General features: G+C 37.2%; 1 protein-coding gene and 1 non-coding gene across 15 annotated transcripts in view; one reads left to right on the top strand and one right to left on the bottom strand.

Moving 5' to 3' along the window:
• Window positions 1-24,772, top strand: part of NCOA6 (nuclear receptor coactivator 6) — a 189,799-nt gene that overhangs the window by 138,660 nt on the left and 26,367 nt on the right. For all 14 annotated transcript variants that reach the window (XM_037812091.1, XM_037812086.1, XM_037812083.1 and 11 more), the window contains one exon: window positions 1,248-1,284. In XM_037812091.1, coding sequence (XP_037668019.1) covers window positions 1,248-1,284 — 37 coding nt within the window. The remainder of the gene's footprint in view (window positions 1-1,247; window positions 1,285-24,772) is intronic.
• On the bottom strand, window positions 17,334-17,436 carry LOC119516216. Its single transcript, XR_005213229.1, has one exon. It is a non-coding gene; the product is annotated as a U6 spliceosomal RNA (small nuclear RNA).

Genomic DNA, 24,772 nt, shown 5'->3' with positions numbered 1-24,772 from the left:
TCTATTTTCTATAGAGATGTTCCCAGGTTTTATGGGTATTATATGGGGAGCTAAGCAGCAAATGACAAGCAAGGATTCCCTTCTGCCAGCATCTTGTGTGGAAGGCAGAGTAGTCCAGCTTCCTCACATGGAAGGCTACATCAACCTGATTATGAAAAAAAATAATAATGTTTCGTGATTACCAAGTACTAATTTTAGTACTGTACTAAAATTTTTATATGTGTTATTTAATCTTCTTTACTTTGAAGTGGATAAAGTAGATGTCTCCATTTTTCAGATGAGGCATTGAGCACAGAGAGCACAATAATTTTCCAGAGTCACATGGCTAAGAGCAATATAGTCAAAACTTGAACCGAGGCACTCTGACTTCACTGCATTCAAGGAGATTGTCATGTGATCAGTAGAGGAAGTTACACATGGCACACAATCTTTAGACATGTAAACAGTCTTAACACTGAGTGTGAAGTACTGAAGGCCCTTAAGAGGGGAGACAGGTACAGGACTGTGAGAGGCCAGTGGCAGGAAAGATTTCTACTATAGTGCATCAGGAAAGGCTTTTTGGAAAAAATGGAACTACCAAAAGGCATATAGTGGAGAAAGAAAATATTTTTCTCCTGGTACAGAGAAAAAAGTGTCTGGTAAACCCAGAGAGAGCTGATTTGTGCAAAACCCTGCTAGACAAATCGTTAAGTTTTTCCTTTTTTAGAAGGCATTGCAGGGTGGTTGAGGAAGAGAGAAACATAATGGGTTCTTTAGGAGATAGTTCAAAGCAAAGCAGTCTGCCCTCTTAAACTCAGAGAGGAAATCTTTTAGAGAAGAGTGCATCCTTAATAGATGTTCAAGTCATATTTGAAGATTGCTATCATAAAAAAAAAAGGTGCCAGGAGGGTAGAGATATTTTAAGAATGCAAACAGTCTCTTCTGCATGAGAGGAAGAGGCTTGTTTTATTAACCTAGTTGTATCTAGGGGAAATATGATCCCAGAAGTGTGAATTTAGTTCTCTTGATTCAAACAGGGTAATTGCACGGTATGGAGTAGAAATAAAAATAGACCAAATGTCATATGTTCCAGTTGTGTCTATGTCAATTCTGTCTCTGTACCATGCAGAGTAGAATCCTGCTGGGCACTGAGACACTTCAGCCTAAATAGGGCATTGAAATGCTTGTAGACACATAACTTTTCCCTACGGACATGTACACTAGCAGCTTTCACATCTCATTTCTGTCCTCCTTTGTATTTTTTACAGAACTCGAGGCAAATTCTACCATCGCCCCTGGGCAAAGGTAAAATGATCATTTCTGATACTTAGCATCAATACGGTTTATAAACCTCTGACAGGTTTCAGCTTTCTCAGTCTTTAAACCTCTCCTTACCTTGTCCTTTTCCTTCACTTTTTCATGACAGTAGGAAACTGTCATGAGGAGTCTTAACCCGTCAGAGAAAACATTTATCTTAATAAAACTTAGTGGTGTTTCTACCTTTTATGATTGTTTTGAAAACTGAATGAGATAACATATTCAGCACTCAACATGGTAAATATTAAGTGCTCAGTAAATGGGAGCTATTGTTAGCACTGTCAATAATAATAGTCCTTGCTACTACTTTCTGAAGTATAGCTATTTCATCTGCATTTTACAAATGAGAGAGGCAAGGGGAAAGAGAGCGAGACTGGAAAGCAGGTAGGGTCTGTTCCCCAAAGCTTCATGCTCTTTCTGTTATACTGTGCTGCCCCATATAATCTAACAAAATGAAATACAGTTGTGGTTTCAACTTCATCAACCACACAGAGAGGGTATTATAGTTTTCCAAAAGTTATTCTTTTTTGTTTATTTGTTTTCTTGTTTTAATTCTTATTGTGGTACTATATATACAACATAACATCCCATTTTAATCACTTTCAAGTGTACAATTCAATGATGTTTATTACATTCACAATGTTGTGCCATCATCACCACCATTCATTATCAAAACTTTCTTTACTCCAAACAGAAACTTTGTATCAATTAAACATTAACTTCTCAATCCCTGCCTTGTAATCTACTTTCTGTCTCTATGAATTTGCATATTCTGATTATTTCCTATAAGTGAGTTCATACAATATATGTCCTTTTGTGTCTGGCTTATCTGACTCAGCATGATGTCTTCAAGGTTCATCCATGTTCTCATGTATATCAGGACTGCATTCCTTTTTACAACTGAATAATACTCCATTTTATGTATATACCACATTATTTATCCATTCTTCTGTTTATGGACCCTTTGGTTGCTTCCGTCTTTTGGCAACTGTGAATAATTCTGCTATGAACATTGGTAAACAGATACCTGTCTGAGTCCCTGTTTTCCATTTTTTTGAGTATATATCTAGAAGTGGAATTGCCAGTTCATAATGGTAATTCTACATTTAACTTTCTGAGGAACTGCCAAACTGTTTTACATAGCACCACACCATTTTACATTCCCACCAATAGTGTACGAGGTTTCCTGTTTCTCCACAAGCTCACCAACATTTGTTATTCTCTCAATTTTTTTTAAATAATAGCCATCCTAGTGGATGTGAAGAGGTATCTCATTGTGGTTTTGATTTACATTTCCTTAATGGCTTATGATATTGAGCATCTTTTCATGTGCTTATTGGCCATTAATACATCTTCTTTGGAGAAATGTCTATTCAAGTCTTTTGCCCTTTTTTGAATTGGGTTTTTTTGTCTTTTTGTTGTTGAGTTCTAGGAGTTCTTTATATATTCTGGGTATTAAACCCTTATTGTATATGTGGTTTTCAAATACTTCCTCCCATTCTGTAAGTTGTCTTTTCACTCTCTTGATAATGTCCTTTGATGCACAAAAGTTTTTCAATTTGATGGAGTTCAATTTATCTTTTCTTTTGTTTCTCATGCTTTTGGTGTAAAATCTAAGAATCCATTGCCTACCACAAGGTCCTGAAAATGTTCCCCTGTTTTCTTCTAGGAGTTTTATAGTTGTAGTTTTTATATTTAGGTCCTTGATCAATTTTGAGTAAATTTTTGTGGATGATGTGAAGTAGGGGTCCACTATCAGTTTTTTGCTTGTGGATATCCAGTTTTCCCAGCGCCATTTGATGAAAAGACTATTCTTTCTGCGTTGAGTGTACTTGGTACCCTTGTCAAAAATTAACTGGCCATAGGTGTGAAGTCATCCCTTTTATAGTAGGAATGTACTAGGTAGCATTACTGTGGCTTTTGTTCTGCCAAGAGAAAAAGGTACCTCCGTTAGGAGTCTTCTTCAAAGGATTTGACAATTTTCTGGGCTCCCAGCCAGAAAGCCATCCCCCTAACTTGTAATTCCACCCCAGTTCTAGCCTCGTCTCTACTTTGACTTGCCTTGGCTTATTGTTAGGTGTGGGGCAGCTGTTATACAGAAAGCTCGGTTAGTGAACAGAGTGGCTAAATTCCCAGCCATAGTGCTACAAAGGATCCTCCTGCTAAGAGTGAACAGTGGAGGTTCGGGGTAATTGATAGTTGGGTCAGACCTGTTCATCCCTTAAAGAGAAACAACTCCACTTGGGGAATGAGGTCATGGAAGACTTCCCAAAACAGGTACACCAGAATTATTTTTTTTTTGGCATTATATTTGTTTTGGTTCTATGCACTGCAAATATATTTAGTTAACTTTTTTTCTTTTTTCCCTAAAGGTTTTTAAATATTATCTTTTTTTTTTAATCATCATTTTATTGAGATATATTCACATACCACGCAGTCATACAAAACAAATTGTACTTTCGATTGTTTACAGTACCATTACATAGTTGTACATTCATCACCTAAATCAATCCCTGACACCTTCATTAGCACACACACAAAAATAACAAGAATAATAATTAGAGTGAAAAAGAGCAATTGAAGTAAAAAAGAACACTGGGTACCTTTGTCTGTTTGTTTCCTTCCCCTACTTTTCTACACATCCATCCATAAACTAGACAAAGTGGAGTTTGGTCCTTATGGCATTCCCAATCCCACTTGTCACCCCTCATAAGCTACATTTTTATACAACTGTCTTCGAGATTCATGGGTTCTGGGTTGTAGTTTGATAGTTTCAGGTATCCACCACCAGCTACCCCAATTCTTTAGAACCTAAAAAGGGTTGTCTAAAGTGTGCGTAAGAGTGCCCACCAGAGTGATCTCTCGGCTCGTTTTGGAATCTCTCTGCCACTGAAGCTTATTTCATTTCCTTTCACATCCCCCTTTTGGTCAAGAAGATGTTATCCGTCCCACGATGCCGGGTCTACATTCCTCCCCGGGAGTCATATTCCACGTTGCCAGGGAGATTCACTCCCCTGGGTGTCTGATCCCATGTAGAGGGGAGGGCAGTGATTTCACCTTTCAAGTTGGCTTAGCCAGAGAGAGAGGGCCACATCTGAGCAACAAAGAGGCATTCAGGAGGAGACTCTTAGGCACAAATATAGGGAGGCCTAGCCTCTCCTTTGCAGCAACCGTCTTCCCAAGGGTAAAACTTATGGTAGAGGGCTCAACCCATCAAACCACCAGTCCCCTATGTCTGTGGTCATGTTAGCAACCATGGAGGTGGGGTAGGCGAATACCCCTGCATTCTCCACAGGCTCCTCAAGGGGGCACTACATCTTTTTTTTTCCTTGTTTTTCTTTTTTTTTTTTTAACTTTCCCTTCTTTTTTAAATCAACTGTATGAAAAAAAAGTTAAAAAGAAAACAAACATACAATAAAAGAGCATTTCAAAGAGACCATAACAAGGCAGTAAGAAAAAGACAACTAACCTAAGATAACTGCTTAACTTCCAACATGTTCCTACTTTACCCCAACAAAGTTACATAATATAGCAACATTTCTGTGAACTTGTTCCTACTATATCCATCAGAAATTAACAGACCATAGTCATTTCTGGGCATCCCCAGAACGTTAAATAGCTTATCTGTTCTTCTTGGATTATTGTTCCCCCTTCCTTAATTGCTCTCTACTGCTAGTTCCCCTACATTCTACATTATAAACCATTTGTTTTACATTTTTCAAAGTTCACATTAGTGGTAGCATATAATATTTCTCTTTTTGTGCCTGGCTTATTTCGCTCAGCATTATGTCTTCAAGGTTCATCCATGTTGTCATATGTTTCACGAGATCGTTCCTTCTTACTGCCGCGTAGTATTCCATCGTGTGTATATACCACATTTTATTTATCCACTCATCTGTTGAAGGACATTTGGGTTGTTTCCATCTCTTGGCAATTGTGAATAATGCTGCTATGAACATTGGCGTGCAGATATCTGTTCGTGTCACTGCTTTCCGATCTTCCGGGTATATACCGAGAAGTGCAATCGCTGGATCGAATGGTAGCTCTATATCTAGTTTTCTAAGGAACTGCCAGACTGACTTCCAGAGTGGCTGAACCATTATACAGTCCCACCAACAATGAATAAGAGTTCCAATTTCTCCACATCCACTCCAGCATTTGTAGTTTCCTGTTTGTTTAATGGCAGCCATTCTAACCGGTGTTAGATGGTATCTCATTGTGGTCTTAATTTGCATCTCTCTAATAGCTAGTGAAGCTGAACATTTTTTCATGTGTTTCTTGGCCATTTGTATTTCCTCTTCAGAGAACTGTCTTTTCATATCTTTTGCCCATTTTATAATTGGGCTGTCTGTACTATTGTCATTGAGTTGTAGGATTTCTTTATATATGCAAGATATCAGTCTTTTGTCAGATACATGGTTTCCAAAAATTTTTTCCCATTGAGTTGGCTGCCTCTTTACCTTTTTGACAAATTCCTTTGAGGTGCAGAAACTTCTAAGCTTGAGGAGTTCCCATTTATCTATTTTCTCTTTTGTTGCTTGTGCTTTGGGTGTAAAGTCTAGGAAGTGGCCTCCTAATACAAGGTCTTGAAGATGTTTTCCTACATTATCTTCTAGGAGTTTTACGGTACTTTCTTTTATATTGAGATCTTTGGTCCATTTTGAGTTAATTTTTGTGTAGGGGGTGAGGTAGGGGTCCTCTTTCATTCTTTTGGATATGGATATCCAACTCTCCCAGCCCCATTTGTTGAAAAGACCATTATGGGTCAGTTCGGTGACTTTGGGGGCCTTATCAAAGATCAGTCGGCCATAGATCTGAGGGTCTATCTCCGAATTCTCAATTCGATTCCATTGATCTATATGTCTATCTTTGTGCCAGTACCATGCTGTTTTGGCAACTGTGGCTTTATAATAAGCTTCAAAGTCAGGGAGTGTAAGTCCTCCCACTTCGTTTTTCTTTTTTAGAGTGTCTTTAGCAATTCGAGGCATCTTCCCTTTCCAAATAAATTTGATAACTAGCTTTTCCAAGTCTGCAAAGTAGGTTGTTGGAATTTTGATTGGGATTGCATTGAATTTGTAGATGAGTTTGGGTAGAATTGACATCTTAATGACATTTAGCCTTCCTATCCATGAACATGGAATATTTTTCCATCTTTTAAGGTCCCCTTCTATTTCTTTTAGTAGAGTTATGTAGTTTTCTTTGTATAGGTCTTTTACATCTTTGGTTAAGTTTATTCCTAGGTACTTGATTTTTTTAGTTGCTATTGAAAATGGTATCTTTTTCTTGAGTGTCTCTTCAGTTTGTTCATTTCTAGCATATAGAAACATTACTGACTTATGTGCATTAATCTTGTATCCCGCTACTTTGCTAAATTTGTTTATTAGCTCTAGTAGCTGTATCGTCGATTTCTCAGGGTTTTCTAGATATAAGATCATATCATCTGCAAACAATGACAGTTTTACTTCTTCTTTTCCAATTTGGATGCCTTTTATTTCTTTGTCTTGCCGGATTGCCCTGGCTAGCACTTCCAGCACAATGTTGAATAACAGTGGTGACAGCGGGCATCCTTGTCTTGTTCCTGATCTTAGAGGGAAGGCTTTCAGTCTCTCACCATTGAGTACTATGCTGGCTGTGGGTTTTTCATATATGCTCTTTATCATGTTGAGGAAGTTTCCTTCAATTCCTACCTTTTGAAGTGTTTTTATCAAAGAGGGATGTTGGATTTTGTCAAATGCTTTTTCAGCATCTATTGAGATGATCAATTGATTTTTCGCTTTCGAGTTTTTAATGTGTTGTAATACATTGATTGTTTTTCTTATGTTGAACCATCCTTGCATGCCTGGAATAAACCCCACTTGGTCATGGTGTATGATTTTTTTAATGTGTCTTTCGATTCGATTTGCAAGTATTTTGTTGAGGATTTTTGCATCTATATTCATTAGGGAGATTGGCCGGTGGTTTTCCTTTTTTGTAGCATTTTTGCCTGGTTTTGGTATTAGATTGATGTTAGCTTCATAAAATGAGTTAGGTAGTATTCCATTTTCTTCAATGTTTTGAAAGAGTTTGAGTAAGATTGGTGTCAGTTCTTTCTGAAAAGTTTGGTAGAATTCCCCTGTGAAGCCATCTGGCCCTGGGCATTTATTTGTGGAAAGATTTTTGATGACTGATTGGATCTCTTTGCTTGTGATGGGTTGGTTGAGGTCTTCTATTTCTTCTCTGGTCAGTCTAGGTTGTTCATATGTTTCCAGGAAATTGTCCATTTCTTCTACATTATCCAGTTTGTTGCCATACAGTTGTTCATAATATCCTCTTATAATTTTTTTAATTTCTTCAGGATCTGCAGTTATGTCACCTTTTTCATTCATTATTTTGTTTATATGGGTCTTCTCTCTTTTTGATTTTGTCAGTCTAGCTAGGGGCTTGTCAATCTTGTTGATCTTCTCAAAGAACCAACTTTTGGTGATATTTATCCTCTCTATTGTTTTTTTGTTCTCTATGTCATTTATTTCTGCTTTAATCCTTGTTATTTCTTTTCTTGTACTTGGTTTAGGATTGGTTTGCTGTTCATTTTCTAGCTTCTTCAGTTGATCCATTAGTTCTTTGATTTTGGCTCTTTCTTCCTTTTTAATATATGCGTTTAGTGCTATAAATTTCCCCCTTAGCACTGCTTTTGCTGCATCCCATAGGTTTTGGTATGTGGTGTTCTCATTTTCATTCAGTCTCTATATATTTAGCAATTTCTCTTGCTATTTCTTCTTTTAACCCACTGATTGTTTAGGAGTGCTGTTGTTTAACCTCCAGGTATTTGTGAATTTTCTAAGTCTCTGATGGTTATTGACTTCTAATTGTATTCCATTGTGGTCAGAGAATGTGCTTTGAATAATTTCAATCTTTTTAAATTTATTGAGGCTTGTTTTATGTCCCAGCATATGATCTATTCTGGAGAAAGTTCCATGAGCACTAGAAAGTATGTGTATCCTGGTGATTTGGGATGTAATGTCCTGTAGTATGTCTGTTAAATCTAATTCATTTATCAGATTGTTTAGGTTTTCAAGTTTCCTTATTGGTCTTCTGTCTGGTTGATCTATCTATAGGAGAGAGTGAATGTGTTGAAGTCTCCCACAATTATTGTGGAAACATCAATTGCTTCCTTTAGTTTTGCCAGTGTTTCTCTCATGTATTTTGTGGCACCTTGATTGGGTGCATAGACATTTACGATTGTTATTTCTTCTTGCTGAATTGCCCCTTTTATTAGTATGTAGTGGCCTTCTTTGTCTCTCAAAACATCCCTGCATTTGAAGTCTATTTTATCTGAGATTAATATTGCTACACCTGCTTTCTTTTGGCTGTAGCTTGCATGAAATATTTTTTTCCATCCTTTCACTTTCAGTTTCTTTGTGTCCCTGTGTCTAAGATGAGTCTCTTGTATGCAACATATTGATGGTTCATTTTTTTTGATCCATTCTGCGAATCTATATCTTTTAATTGGCGAGTTTAATCCATTTACATTCAACGTTATAACCATGAAGGCATTTCTTGAATCGGCCATCTTATCCTTTGGTTTATGTTTGCCATATTTTTCCCTCTCTCTGTTAATATCCTTTATTGTACCCATACCGAATCTCTTTAGTACTGAACCTTTCTCCAAGTCTCTCTGTCCTGTCTTTGTTTCTCTGTCTGTAGGGCTCCCTTTAGTATCTCCAGTAGGGCAGGTCTCTTGTTAGCAAATTCTCTCAGCATTTCTTTGTCTGTGAAAAATTTAAGCTCTCCCTCAAATTTGAAGGAGAGCTTTGCTGGATAAAGTATTCTTGGCTGGAAATTCCTCTCACTCAGAATTTTAAATATATCGTGCCACTGCCTTCTTGCCTCCATGGTGGCTGCTGAATAGTCACTACTTAGTCTTATGCTGTTTCCTTTGTATGTGGTGAATTGCTTTTCTCTTGCTGCTTTCAGAACTTGCTCCTTCTCTTCTATGTTTGACAGTGTGATCAGTATATGTCTTGGAGTGGGTTTATTTGGATTTATTCTATTTGGAGTTCGCTGAGCATTTATGATTTGTGTATTTATGTTGTTTAGAAGATTTGGGAAGTTTTCCCCAACAATTTCTTTGAATACTCTTCCTAGACCTTTACCCTTTTCTTCCCCTTCTGGGACACCAATGAGTCTTATATTCGGACGTTTCATATTATCTATCATATCCCTGAGGTCCATTTCGATTTTTTCAGTTTTTTTCCCCATTCTTTCTTTTATGCTTTCATTTTCCATTCTGTCATCTTCGAGGTCACTGATTCGTTGTTCAACTTCCTCTAGTCTTGTACTATGAGTGTCCAGAATCTTTTTAATTTGGTCAACAGTTTCTTTAATTTCCATAAGATCATCCATTTTTTTATTTAGTCTTGCAATGTCTTCTTTATGCTCTTCTAGAGTCTTCTTGATTTCCTTCATATCCCGTGCTATGGTCTTATTGTTCATCTTTAGTTCTTTGAGTAGCTGCTCTAGGTGCTGTGTCTCTTCTGACCTTTTGATTTGGGTGCTTGGGCTTGGGTTATCCATATCGTCTGGTTTTTTCATATGCTTTATAATTTTCTGTTGTTTTTGGCCTCGTGGCATTTGCTGAACTTGATAGGGTTCTTTTAGGGTTTGTAGACCTATTGAAGTCTTTATCTCTAATTTATCAGATCTACAGCTTCGTGGAGTACACTTTCTCTAACTAACCAGCAGGTGGCGTCCACGAGCCACCTGTTCTCCACAAGCCAGTTCTCCCCTGCTTAGCCTGTTTGGTGAGTGGGGGAGTGAGTCTTGTGGGGCCCAATTGGTGTACCAAGCTTGCGTGTGTAGTTGGTGTTGCCTGCCCTGTATGTGGGGCGTGTTTCTGGGCAGTCGGGGAGGGGGGGTGGCCCTAACAATCAAATCTCCCTGATGATCCTAGAGTTTTAAAGCTGCTGCAATAGTCTAATCCTTCAGTTCAGTCCTGCCACAGTTTGTCTCTGCCACTGACCCACAAGTCTTTGGTATTGGCGTATGGCTCCTGAGACTTGCAAGTGGGCCCCTCTTCCAGGCTGTGCACCCCGGGTCCTCTGTTGAGGGATGACTGTGCTATGTCACAGTTGAGTGCCGTCCCCCCAGGGCAGTTCTGGGTTGCTGGGCTGTGTAGGGAGGCTCCCAGTCTGCTCAAATGATGGCTGAATGGGGCTTTGTTAATTCACACTGCTCCACCTTCCCAGCTCTGGGACATTCAGCTGAGATTGCAGGGAAGGCTAATGTCCACGCCCAGTTTTGTGGTGTGTGCCTGTTATTTGAAGCACTTCCGTCACACTGGGTTGTCTGGGGCAGCTCTGGGCTATGGGGCTGGCGATGGGCAGGAGTGTTTCCTGTCCACCAGGATGGTGGCTGTGAGCGGACACCCCCCTTTTCTTGGGAAGTTGTGTTGTTTAGTGAATTTTCTTAGCCACTGGATTATTGCCTTTTGTCTCAGAGCTCTCTTAGTTCTGCTCTTGACTTGACGTGCCCAAATTGCAATTCTTTGAAGTTTTCTGTATTGGGCTTCTTAGAGTAATTGTTTTAGAAAAAGAAAAAAGGATTTAAAAAAAAAAAAAAAAAAAAAAAAAGGGCCCTCCTCAGAGATCTAATGGGTTATTGAAATGCTAATAGACAAAGCAACCAGGGCCATTAAGGAAAGGTCCACAGGGCAGAGAGATCAGCTTTTCTTTGGGATTTGCATATGCGCCTCAAGGCCTGAGCTCCGCCCTTCCCCTTTCTGTGTTCACCAGAAGTCCAAAAATCCTCTGCTTTTATTTTGGAGTTTTTCGTGTTGTTTTTTTTCTATGCCTGTCTCCTCTCTGCTGGGCTGGCTGCTCTCAGATTCTCTGGTGTCTGGTCTCAGTCTATTTATGGTTGGAGTTTGAATCAGTAGAATGAGTTTCCGATAAGGACTACCACTGCAGTTCTTCCTTCTCCTTCCCGGAGCTGACAGCCCCTCCTCCCACGGGACCGAGCCTGGCAGGGAAGGGCACGGATCCCCCGGCTGCAAAAACTCACAGATTTCGCTGATCTCAGCAGTTCGACACCTTCATGAGTGTTGTATGAAGTATGCCCAAAGACAGATTGCTCTGTGGTGTCCAGTCCACGCAGTTCCTGGCTTTTTACCTACTTTCCTGGAGGAGTAACTAAAACTTACAGCTCACCAGTCTGCCATCTTGCCCCGCCTCCTCTAAATATTATCTTTAAAAGACCTTTTTTTAATTTAATTTTTTTGTTAGAGACGTTGTAGATTTACAGAAGAATCATGCCAAAATTACTGAGTTATCGTGTATCCCCCCCCCTTACATGCAGTTTTCCTTATTATTAACACTTTGTATTAGTGTGGTACCTATGTTAAAATTGATAAAACAATATTATTATAATTAGTGTGTTAACTATAGTCCATAGATTACATTAGGGTTCACTGTTTCTGTTGTATAATACTATGGTTTTTTTCCTTTTTTAATTTTTTGCTAGTAACATATATAGAACCTAAAATTTCCTCTTTGAACCACCTTCAAATATATAACCCAGTGGTGTTATTTTCACAATGTTGTACTGCCTTGCCACCATCATTAACAAAAGGTTTCCATCATCTGCAAACAAAAACTCTGTACCAACTAGGATTTACTCCTGTTCCCTACCCTCACCCCAGCCTCTGGTAACCTGTATCCTAGTTTCTGGCTCTATGAATTTGCCTACTCTAATAATTTCATATCAGTGAGATCATAATAATGTTTGTCCTTTTGTGTCTGGCTTATTTCACTCAAGATTATGTCTTCAAGTTTTATTCCTGTTGTAGCATGTATCAGAACTTCATTCCTTTTTATGGCTGAATAATACTCCATTATATGTATATACCACATTATGTTTATCCATTCATCTGTTGATGGACATTTGGGTTGCTTCTATCTTTTGGCAATTGTGAATAATGTAGCTGTGAACATCAGTGTTCAAGTATCTGTTTGAGTTGCTGCTTTCAGTTATTTTGGGTGTATACTTAGAAGTGAGAATGCCAGGTCATATGATAATTCTATATTTAGGTTTCTGAGGAATTGCAAACCATTTTCCACAGTGGCTACATCATTTTTTATTCCCACCGACAATGAACAAGTGTTCCTGTTTCTCTCTGTTCTCTCTAACACTCGTAATTTTCTATTTTTTTAATAGTGGCCATTGTAGTGGGTGAGAAACGATATCTCATTGTGGTTTTGATTTGCATTTCCCTATTGGCTAATAATGTTGGGCATCATTATTGGTCATTTGTATATCTTCTTTGGAGAAATGTCTATTCAAGTCTTTTGCCCATTTTTTAATTGTGTTGTTTGTCTTTTTCTTGTCGAGTTATAGGGTTTCTTTATATACTCTCAATATTAAACCCTTTTGGATATGTGATTTCCAAGCATTTTCTCCCTTTCTGTAGGTTGTCTTTATACTTTCTGATAAAGTCCTTTGTGCAAAAGTTTTTTTTTATTCAATTTTGTTGAGATATATTCACATACCATACAGTCATCCAAAGTATACAATCAATTGTTCACATTTCTATCGTATAGTTGTTCATTCATCACCCTGATCTATTTTTTGAACATTTTCCTTGCACCAAAAAAAGTGAAAATAAGAATTAAAAAAAAATAAGAGTAAAAAAAGAACACCCAAATCGCCCCCCCCATTTTCCTTTAGTTTTTTTACCCCATTTTTCTACTCATCCATCCATACACCAGATAAAGAGGAGTGTGATCCACAAGGCTTTCACAATCACATTGTCACCCCTTGTAAGCTACATTGTTATACATACATCTTCAAGAGTCAAGGCTACTGGGTTGCAGTTTGATAGTTTCAAGTATTTACTTCTAGCTATTCCAATACATTAAAACCTAAAAAGGATTATCTATATAGTGCGTAAGAATGCCCACCGGAGTGACTTCTTGACTCCATTTGTAATCTCTTAGCCACTGAAACGTTATTACATTTCATTTTGCATCCCCCTTTTGGACAAGATGTTCTCAATCCCACGATGTTGGGTCCAGATGCATCCCCTGGAGTCATATCCCGCGTTGCCAGGGAGATTTACACCCCTGGGAGTCAGATCCCACGTAGAGGGGAGGGCAGTGATTTCACCCACCAAGTTGGCTTAGCTAAGAGAAAGGGTCACATCTGTGCAACAAAAGGTATTCAGGGGGAGACTCTTAGGCACAGTTATAAGCAGGCCTCACCTCTCTTTTGCAGTAACAAGCTTCATAAGGGCAAGTCCCGAGATAGAGGGCTCGGCACATCAAACCGCTAGTCCTCAATGTTTGTGAGGACATCAGCAACCATCCAGGTTAGGATGCCCAACACCTCTTCATTTTCCCCCAGTTCCTCAAGGGGGCTCTGCATATTTTTTTTTCATTTTTTAAAAAATAAACTTTATCAAAAAATTTAAAAAAAACAGACAATAAAAAGACAACATTTAAAACAAAACCAAAACAAAGGTATAAGAAAAAAACAGCCTAAAATAACTACATTACTTCCAGCATGTTCCTACTCTACCCCAAGAAAATAAACAGACTATAACCCAGCAAAGGAATAAGAAAAACAAATAACCTAAAATAACTACATTTCTGCTATTTGTTCCTACCAGATCCCCCGGAAGTTAACTAACCACAGTCATTCTTGAGCATTCCCAGAACATTAAATTTACCCACAATAACTTATTGTTCTTATTAGATTATCGTTCCCCCTTCACTATTTGCTATCGCTAGGTCCCCTACATTCTACAATATAAACCATTTATTTTACATTTTTCAGTGTTCACATTAGTAATAACATACAATATTTCTCTTTTTGTGCCTGGCTTATTTCGCTCAACATTATGTCTTCAGGATTCATCCATGTTGTCATATGTTTCACGACCTTGTTCCTTCTTACTGTTGCATAGTATTCCATCGCGTGTATATACCACATTTTGTTTATCCACTGGTCTGCTGAAGGACATTTGAATTGTTTCCATCTCTTGGCAATTGTGAACAATGCTGCTGTGAACATCGGTGTACAAAAGTCTGTTCGTGTCACTGCTTTCAGATCTGGGTATATACCGAAAAGTGCAATTGCTGGATCAAAGGGTAACTCTATATCTAGTATTTTAAGGAACTGCCAGACTGACTTCCAGAGTGTCTGAACCATTATACAGTCCCACCAACAATGAATAAGAGTTCCAATTTCTCCACATCCCCTCCAGCATTTGTAGTTTCCTGTTTGTTTAATGGCAGCCAATCTAATTGGTGTGAGATGATATCTTATTGTGGTCTTAATTTGCATCTCCCTAATATCTAGTGAAGCTAAACATTTTTTCATGTGTTTTTTGGCCATTTGTATTTCCTCTTCAGAGAAATGTCTTTTCATGTCTTTTGCACATTTTATAATTGGGCTATCTGTACTATTGCCTTTGAGTTGTAGGATTTCTTTATATATGCAAGATATAAGTCTTTTGTCAGATACATGGTTTCCAAATATTTTTTCCCATTGAGTTGGCTGCCTCTTCACCTTTTTAACAAATTCCTTTGAGGTACAGAGGCTTTTAAGTTTCAGGAGTTCCCATTTATCTATTGTTTCTTTTGTTGCTTATGCTTGGGTGCAAGATCTAGGAAGTGACCTCCTAATACAAGGTCTTGAAGATGTTTCCCTACATTATCTTCTAGGAGTTTTATGCTACTGTCTCTTATGTTGAGGTCTTTAATCCATTTTGAGTTAATTTTTGTGTAGGGTGTGAGGTAGGGGTCCTCTTTCATTCTTTTGGTTATAGATATCCAGGTCTCCCAGCCCCATTTGTTGAAAAGACTGTCATGTCCCAGTTCAGTGGTTTGGGGGGCCTTATCAAAGATCAGTCAACCATAGATCTGGCAGTCTATTTCCGAATTCTCGATTCAATTCCATTGACTAGTAGGTCTTATCTTTGTGCCAGTACCATGCTGTTTTGACTACTGTGGCTTTATAATAAGCTTCAAAGTCAGGGAGTGTAAGTCCTCCCACTTCGTTTTTCTTTTTTAGAATGTTTTTGGCAATTTGAAGCATCTTCTCCTTCCAAATAAATTTGATAACTAGCTTTTCCAAGTCTGCAAAGTAGGTTGTTGGAATTTTGATAGGAATTGCATTGAATCTGTAAATGAATTTGGGTAGAATTGACATCTTAATGACATTTAGCCTTCCTATCCATTGAACAAGGAATATTTTTCCATCTTTTTCGGTCACTTTTTATTTCTTTTAGTAAAGTTATGTAGTTTTCTGTGTAGAGGCCCTTTAGATCTTTGGTTAAGTTTATTTCTAGGTACTTGATTTTTTTCTAGTTGCTATTGAGAATGGTATCTTTCTTGAGTGTCTCTTCAGTTTGGTCATTTTTAGTGTACAGGAACATTACTGACTTATGTGCAGTAATCTTATATCCTGCTACTTTGCTAAATTTGTTTATTAGTCCAAGTAGCTGTGTCATTGATTTCTCACAGTTTTCCAGATATAAGATCATATCATCTGCAAATAATGACAGTTTTACTTCTTCCTTTCCAATTTGGATGACTTTTATTTCTTTATCTTGCTAGATTGCTCTGGCTAGCACTTCTAGCACAATGTTGAATAACAGTGGTGATAGCGGGCATTCTTGTCTCATTCCTGATCTTAGAGGAAAATTTTTTAGTCTCTTGCCATTGAGTACTATGCTGGCTGTGGGTTTTTCACGTATGCCCTTTATCATATTGAGGAAGTTTCCTTCAATTCCTTCCTTTTGAAGTGTTTTTCTCAAAAACGGAGGTTGGATTTTGTCTAATGCTTTTTCAGCATCTATTGAGATGATCATTTGATTTTTCCCTTTTGATTTGTTAATGTGTTGTATTACCTTGATTAATTTTCTTATGTTGAACCATCCTTTACATGCCTGGAATGATGTATGGAATCCAATGTCTCTTTGGATTCCATTTGCAAGTATTTTGTTGAGAATTTTTGCATCTATATTCATTAGGGAGATTGGCCTGTAGTTTTCCTTTTTTGTAGCATCTTTGCCTGGTTTTGGTATTAGATTGATGTTAGCTTCATAAAATATGTTGGGTAGTATTCCATTTTCTTTGATGTTTTGAAAGAGTTTAAGTAAGATTGGTGTCAGTTCTTTTTGGAAAGTTTGGTAGAATTCCCCTGTGAAGTCATCTGGCCCTGGGCATTTATTTGTGGGAAGATTTTTGATGACTGATTGGATCTCTTTGCTTGTGATTGGTTGGTTGAGGTCTTCTGTTTTTCTCTGGTCAGTCTAGGTTGTTCATATGTTTCCAGGAAATTGTCTATTTCCTCTACATTATCCAGTTTGTTGCCATACAGTTGTTCATAGTATCCTCTTATAATTTTTTTAATTTCTTTGGAATCTGCAGTAATGTTGCCTCTCTCATTAATTATTTTCTTTATTTGGGTTTTCTCTCTTTTTGATTTTGTCAGTTTAGCTAGGGACTTGTCAGTCTTGTTGATCTTCTCAAAGAACCAACTTTTGGTGTTATTTATCCTCTCTATTGTTTTTTTGTTCTCTATGTCATTTATTTCTGCTTTAATCCTTGTTATTTCTTTTCTTCTACTTGGTTTAGGATTAGTTTGCTGTTCATTTTCTAGCTTCTTCAGTTGCTCCACTAGTTCTTTGATTTTAGCTCTTTCTTCCTTTTTAATGTATGCATTTAGAGCTATAAATTTCCCCCTCAATACCACGTTTCCTGCATCCTATAAGTTTTGAGATGTTGTGTTCTCATTTTCATTCGTTCTATATATTTAGCCATTTCTCTTGCTGTTCCGTCTTTAACCCACTGATTGTTTAGGAGTGTGTTGTTTAACCTCCAGATATTTGTGAATTTTCTAAGTCTCTGTTGGTGATTGATTTCTAATTGTATTTCAATGTGATCTGAGCATGTCCTTTGAATAATTTAAATCTTTTTAAATTTGTTGAGGCCTGTTTTATGGCCCAGCATATGGTCTATTCTGGAGAAAGTCCGTGAGCACTAGAGAAGAATGTGTATAAAAATAAGCAATGCTTCACGAATTTACATGTCATCCTTGCACAGGGGCCATGTTAATCTTGTCTGTATCATTCCAATTTTATTATATGTGCTGCCGAAGCAAGCAGTGTGAAAAGTTTTAATTTTGATGAAGTCCCATCTATCTGTTTGTTCTTTTGTTGCTTGTGCTTTTGATGTAAAGTCCAAAAAACTGTGCCTAATGTAAGGTCCTGAAGATAATTCCTTATGTTTTCTTCTAGGAGCTTTTTAGTTTTGCTTCTTGTAGTTAGGCCTTTTGTCCATTTTGAGTTCACTTTTGTATTGATGTGAGGTAGAATTCCACCTTCATTCTTTGTCATATGGATATGCAATTTTCCCAGGACCATTTGTTGAAGAGACTATTTTTTCTCAATTGAGTAGATTTGGTAACTTTGTCAAAAATCGACTGACCATAAATGGGTGTGGAGGAGTATTTCTGAACTTTCAGTTTGTTTCCATGGTCTGTATGTCTGTCCTTGTGCTGGTACCATGCTCTTTTGATTAGTGTAGCATTGTAATAAGTGTTAAAATTGGGTAATGTGAGTCTCCCAACTTCATTCTTTTTCAAAATGGTTTTGGTATTTGTGGCCCCTTACCCTTCTGTATAAATTTGATGATTGGCTTCTCTATTTCCACAGAGACGGCTGTTGGAATTTTGACTGGGATTGCATGGAATCTGTAAATCTCTTTGGGTAGAACTGAAATCTTAACAATATTTCAGCTTCAAATCCATGAACATGGAATGCCCTTCCATTTATTTTGGTCTTCTTTCATTTCTTTTTTTTTTTTATTTGTGGAATATAACATATTTACATAGAAATGATAACTTGCCAAGTACAATTTAACAAGTAGTTGGAGAGCAAATTTCAAAGAATGTTATGGTTTACAGTTCCACAGTTTGAGTTATTTCCTTATTGAACTATAATCTATATACAAAAAGATAATAACTTTCACAGTATAATTTACCAAGTAGTTATGTAAAGAAATTTCCAAAAATGTTGAGTTACAGTACCATAGTTTTAGGTATTTCCTTATTGTGAGATATACAAAAAGGTGATAACTTTAAAATTACAATTTAACAAGTAGCTATGTAACAAATTTCAAAGAATGTTACGGCTTACTGTTCTACCATTTCATTTCTTTCCTTCTAGCTATTCCAATAGCCCAGCAACTAAGAAAAATAAAATTTATATAGAGATTCAGACTTCGTAATCCTTTGTTAAATTCCATCTTTTCTGTTGCTACCCCTTCCTCTAGTTTAATCACATTGCTGATCTTCAGGGATGTCTAGGCTGTGACCACCCTAACCTGTTCATGTTGAAAAGGGGTGTCGACATTTATGGGAAAGGGGGACACATCTGGTTGGTATTCTTGAAGAGGCTATTGCCTCTGTGTTTTGGGACTTAGCTTGCATAGGAGTGCTGTAAAGGATTTAAGTTTCTGAAGAATAAACTTAGTGAGTAAAAGTTTTATAGAGTCTCAGATAGCAATCCAGGTATTCCTTAAGGTTTTCAGGACTACTTAGGCTTATCATGCTGTGGCCATTTGACATACCTAGCTGAAGCTTGCATAGGAGTAACCTCCAGGACAGCCTGTTGACTCTGTTTGAAATCTCTTAGCCACTGACACCTTATTTTATTGCTTTTCTTTTCCCCCTTTTTGTCAAAAAGGCATTCTCAGTGCCTTGATGCCAGGGTCAGGCTCATTCCCAGAATCTGTGTCACACATAGCCACATAGCCAGAGACACTCATTCACCTGGGCGGTCCTGTCCCATGTCGGGGGGAGGGTGATGAATTTATTTGCAGAGTTGGGCTCAAAGAGAGAAAGTCCATATTTGAGCAACAAAAGAGGTTCTCTGAAGGTGACTCCTAGGCAAAATTATAGGTGGGCTTAGCTTTAAGATTGAGGGCTTGACTTGTAAAGTAGGGGGCTTCCAAGTTCACAAAGCATGTGTTTTGTCCATGAAATCCATCCGTATTTCATGTCATGACTTAGTTGTTCAATCTTCATCACTCTCGATTTTAAACAATTCTCATGACCCAAAACAACCCATAGCTCTATTTAGCCCTTAAGTATTTGTCCCTAGTATTTCTGTGGTCCTAGTAAGGTATTCCTATTAATTATAGTCCCTAATATGCAACAGGTAGATTTTTCCCATATGCCATTCTGTTGTCAACTCTCTGTATCAGCATCATACCTTAGAAGTTTGTCATGCAAGCACTTATCTATATTTGTAGTGCTGATCTGTGGGATACATGCCTTTAAATAACCCCTTTCAATCCTATTTGCCTTCAATACAGCTCTGATACTTATAATCCCTTTAACAAACAGTCATCACCCTATTCATTCCCATGCCTTTGAATTCACCCTCATTAACATATCTGAACATACGAGATTGTCATTCCCTCTTCACTAGCTTCTGTCTATCACTAGGTCCTCAATATTCTATATTATAAGACATTGATTTTGCATTGTTCAGGCTGTTCATAGTAGTGGTAACATACAATATCTCTCCTTTTGTGTCTGACTTATTTCACTCAGCGTTGTATCTTCAAGAGTCATCCATGTTGCCATATGTTTTAGGACCTTGTTCCTTCTATTGCTGCATAGTATTCCATCATATGTATATACCACATTGTGCTTATCCACTTGTCCATTGAAGGACATCTGGATTATTTCTGTCTCTTGGCAATTGTGAACAATGCTGCTGTGGACATTGGTATACAAATATCTGTTCTTGTCACTGTTCTCGGATCTTCTGTGTATATACCGAGAGGTGGAATTGCTGGATTGTAGGGTAATTTGATATCTAGTTTTCTGAGAAACCACCAAACTGTCTTCCACAGCAGCTGTACCATTATACATTCCCACCAGCAATGAATAAGAGTTCCAGTTTCTCCACATCCTCTCCAGCATTTATTGTTTCCTGTTTTTTTAATGGTGGCCATTCTTATTGGTTTGAGGTGGTATCTCATTGTGGTTGATTTGCATTTCCCTAATAGCTAGTGAAGAAGAACATTTTTCATATGTTTTTTAGCCATTTGTATTTCCTCTTCAGAAAAATGCCTTTTCATATCTTTTGCCAGTTTTATAATTGAGCTGTTTCTACAATTGTTGTTGAATTGTAGGATTTCTTTTTATGTGCAGTATATCAGTCTCTTATCAGATATATGTTTTCGAAGTATTAGTTGGCTGCCTCTTCAGCTTTTTGACGTCTTTTGAGTCTCAGAAGCTTTTGCTTTTGAGGAGTTCCCATTTATCTGTTTTTTTCTTTTGTTGTTTGTGCTTTGAGAGTAGGTCCAAGAAGCTTCCTCCTATAACTAGATCTTGAAGATGATGCCCTGTATTATCTTCTAAGAATTTTGTTGTCCTGTCTCTTATTGAGGTCTTTAATCCACTTTGAGTTAATTTTTGTATAGGGTGTGAGGTAGGGGTCCTCTTTCATTCTTTTGGTTATGGATATCCAGTTCTCCCAGCCGCATTTGTTGAAGAGATTATTCTGTCCCAGTTCAGTGGTTTTGGGGGCCTTATCAAAAATTAGTCGACCATAGAGCTGGGGGTCTATTTCCAGACTCTCAATTCGATTCCATTGAACAATATGTCTATCTTTGTGCCATTGCCATGCTGTTTTGACCATTGTTGCTTTGTAGTAGGCTTCAACGTCTGGAAGTGTATGCCCTCCCACTTTGTTCTTCTTTTTAAGGATGTTTTTGGCAATTTGAGGCCCCTTTTCCCTTCCAAATAAATTTGATAACTAGCTTTTCCAAGTCTGCAAAGTAGGTTGTTGGAATTTTGATTGGAATTACACTGACTCTGTAGATTAGTTTGGGTAGAATTGACATCTTAACGATATTTAGCCTTCCAATCCATAAGCATGGAAAATCTTTCCACCTATTTAGGTCCTTTTTTTATTTCTTTTAGTAATGTTTTGTAATATTTTGCATAGAGGTCTTTTACATCCTTGGTTAGTATTATTCCTAAGTACTTAATTTTTTTAGTTGCTATTGTGAATGGAATTTTTTTTATTGCCTCTTCAGTTAGGTCTTACTAGTGTATACGAACATTACTGACTTATGTGCATTAATTTTATATCCTGCCACTCTGCTGAATTTATTAGCTCAAGTAGCTTTGTCATCGATTTCTCAGGATTTTCCAATATGAGATCATATCATCTGCAAATAATTACAGTTTTATGTCTTCTTTTCCAACTTAGATACCTTTTATTTCTTTGTCTTCGTGAATGGTTCTGGTTAAAACTTCTGGCACAATGTTGAATAATAGAGGTAACAGTGGGCATCCTAGTCTTGCTCCCAATATTAGGAGGAAGGCTTTCAGCCTCTCACCATTCAGAACTATTCTGGATGTGGGTTTTTCATATATGCCTGTAGTCATATTGAGGAAGTTTCCTTCAATTCCTACACTTTGAAGTGTTTTTATCAAAAAAAGATGTTGAATTTTGTGAAATGCTTTTTCAGTGTCTATCGAGGTGATCATTTGAATTTTTTCTTTTGAGTTGTTAATGTATTGTATTACATTGATTGATTTTCATATGTTGAACCATCCTTGCATGCCTGGAATGAACCCCACTTGGTCATGGTGTGTAATTTTTTTATTGTGCCATTGGGTTCAATTTGTAATTATTTTGTTGAATATTTTTGAATCTATCTTCATTAGGGAGATTGGCCTGTAGTTTCCTTTCTTGTAGTATCTTTATCTGGTATTGTATTAGAGTGATATTACCCTCATAAAATGAGTTGGGTAGTGTTCCTTTTTTTTCAGTTTTTTGAAAGAGTTTGAGCAGGAATGGAGTCAATTCTTTTTGGAAACCTTGGTAAAATTCCCCTGTGGAGCCATCTTGCCCTGGGCTTTTCTTCTTAGAAAGATTTTTGATGACTGATTGGCTCTGTTTACTTGTGGTTGGTTTGTTGAGGTCTTCTATTTCGTCTTGGGTCAGTCTAGGTTGTTCATGTGCTTCCAGGAAATTTTCCATTTCCTCCAGGTTGTCTAGTTTCCTGGTGTACAGTTGTTCATAGTATCCTTTTATGATTTTTTTATTTCTTTGGGATCCGTAGTAATTACCCCACTCTCATTTCTGATTCTGTTTATTGGGTCTTCTCTCTTTTTGACTCTGTCAGTCTAGCTAAGGGACTGTCAATCTTGATGGTCTTCTTAAAGAACCAATTTTTGGTTTTATTTTTTCTCTCTATTAGTTTTTTGTTCTTCAGTTCTTTTATTTCTGCTTTAATCTTTGTTATTTCTTTTCTTCTGATTGCTTTAGGGTTAGTTTTATTGATCATTCTCTAGATGCTTCTTGCTTTTTGATATATGCATTTAGAGCTATAAATTTCCCTCTCAGCACCACCTTCACGGCATCCCATAGGTTTTGTATGTTGTGTTCTCATTTTCATTCATCTCTTAATATTTACCTATCTCTCTTGCAGTTTTTTCTTTGACCCACTGGTTGTTTAGGGGTGTGTTATTTAACCTCCATATATTTTGAAAGATATGGTTCTTTGCTGGTTATGATTTCTAGTTGCATTCCATTATGGTCAGAGAATGTGCTTTGAATAATTTCAGTCTTTTTAAATTTATTAAGACTTGTTTTTTGCCCCAGCATATGATCTGTCCTGCAGGACGTTCCATGGGCACTAAGGTACTTTGGGATGTAACAATCTATTTATGTCTGTTAAGTCTAATTTATTTATCATATTGTTCAGGTTTTCAATTTCCTTATTGGTCATCTGTCTAGTTCTATCTGTAGAAGAAAATGGTATATTGAAGTCTCCCATTATTATTGTAAACATGTCTATTGTTCCCTTTGGTTTAGCCAGTGTTTATTTCATGTACTTTGGAGCTCCTTGATTGGGTGCATAAACATTTATGATTGTTATTTCTTCTTAATGAATTGTCCCTTTTATTAATATATACTGTCCTTCTTTGTCTCTTATAAAATCTTTGCATTTAAAGTCTATTTTGTCTGATTTTAGTGTAGGTACCCCTGCTTTCTTTTGGTTGCAGCTTGTGTAGAATATTTTTTTCCATCCTTTCATTTTGTCTCTTTGTGACACAGGATCTAAGATGAGTCTCTTGTAAACAACATAATAGATGGGTCACATTTTTCAATCCATTCTACCAGTCTGTATCTTTTAATTGGAGCGTTTAATCCACTCACATTCAAAGTTAATACTGTGAAGGGAGTTTGTTTTTTTTTTTTTTTTTAACCGTAAGTTTCACAAGAGCAAGCCTCAAGATTGAGATCTTGACTTATAAAGTAGCATATGTTATGTCCACAATAATCCATCCATATCTCACATTATGATCACTAGGTTGTACAATCCTCATTACTCTCCATTTTAACAATCCTCATGACCCAAAACACCTCATAGCTCTTTTCAGCTCTTATTTTTCCCTAGTATTTGTGTGGTACTAGTATGCTATTCCTATTAGTTATATTCCCTAATATGCAATAGGCAGATTTTTCCAATATACTGTTCCATTGTCAACTCTCTGTACTAGTGTCTATAACTGAGAGTTCTTGAACCAGTCATCTTATCCTTTGTTTCTTAGTTGTCAGATCTATTTTTCCCCCTCTCTTTTTATCCTTTGTGTTACCCTTACTAATATTCTTCAATTCTGTGCCCTTCTCCAGAATTATGTCTCTTTTCTTTATTTCTCAGCTGGTAGAGCTTCCTTTAGCATTTCTTGCAGGGCTGATCTCTTATTAACAGATTCTCTCAGCATTTGTCTGTGAAAATTTTAAACTCTCCCTCAATTTTGAAGGAGAGCTTTGCTGGATAAAGAATTTTTGGCTGGCAATTTTTCTCTTTCAGAATCTTAAATATGTCATACCACTGCCTTCTCACCTCCATGGTGCCCACTGAGTAGTCAGTACTTAGTCTTATGTTGTTTCCCTTGTATGTGGTGAATTGCTTCTCTCTTGCTGCTTTTAGAACTTTGTCCTTCTCTTCAGCATTTGACAGTCTGATCAGTATATGTCTCGGAGTGGGTTTATTTGGATTTATTCTGTTTGGAGTTCGTTGAGCATCTTTGATTTGTGTATTTATGTCATTCAGAAGGGTTGGGAAGTTTTACTCAACTATGTCTTGAAACATTCTTCCTAGCCCTTTACTCTTTTCTTCTCCTTCTGGGACACTAATTATTCTTACATTTGTTCGCTTCAAGTTATCCATCATTACCCTGAGATCCTTTTCAAATTTTTCTTTTTTTTTCACCATTTGTTCTTTTGTGTGCTCACATTCAATTGCTTTGTCCTCAAATTTACTTAATCTTTCTTCTGCCTCTTCAAATCTGCTATTGTGTGTCTCTGGTATATTTTTAATTTGATCAACAGTAGCTTTAATTTCCATTAGGTTTGCTATTTTTTAATTACTCTTTTAAATTCTTCTTTATGCTCTTTTAG

The sequence above is a fragment of the Choloepus didactylus genome, chromosome 19 (genome assembly GCF_015220235.1).
Source record: "Choloepus didactylus isolate mChoDid1 chromosome 19, mChoDid1.pri, whole genome shotgun sequence".
Lineage (NCBI taxonomy): Eukaryota > Metazoa > Chordata > Mammalia > Pilosa > Megalonychidae > Choloepus > Choloepus didactylus.
Note: the sequence above shows the minus strand (reverse complement) of the source record. Positions and strands in the feature narration are given on the sequence as shown.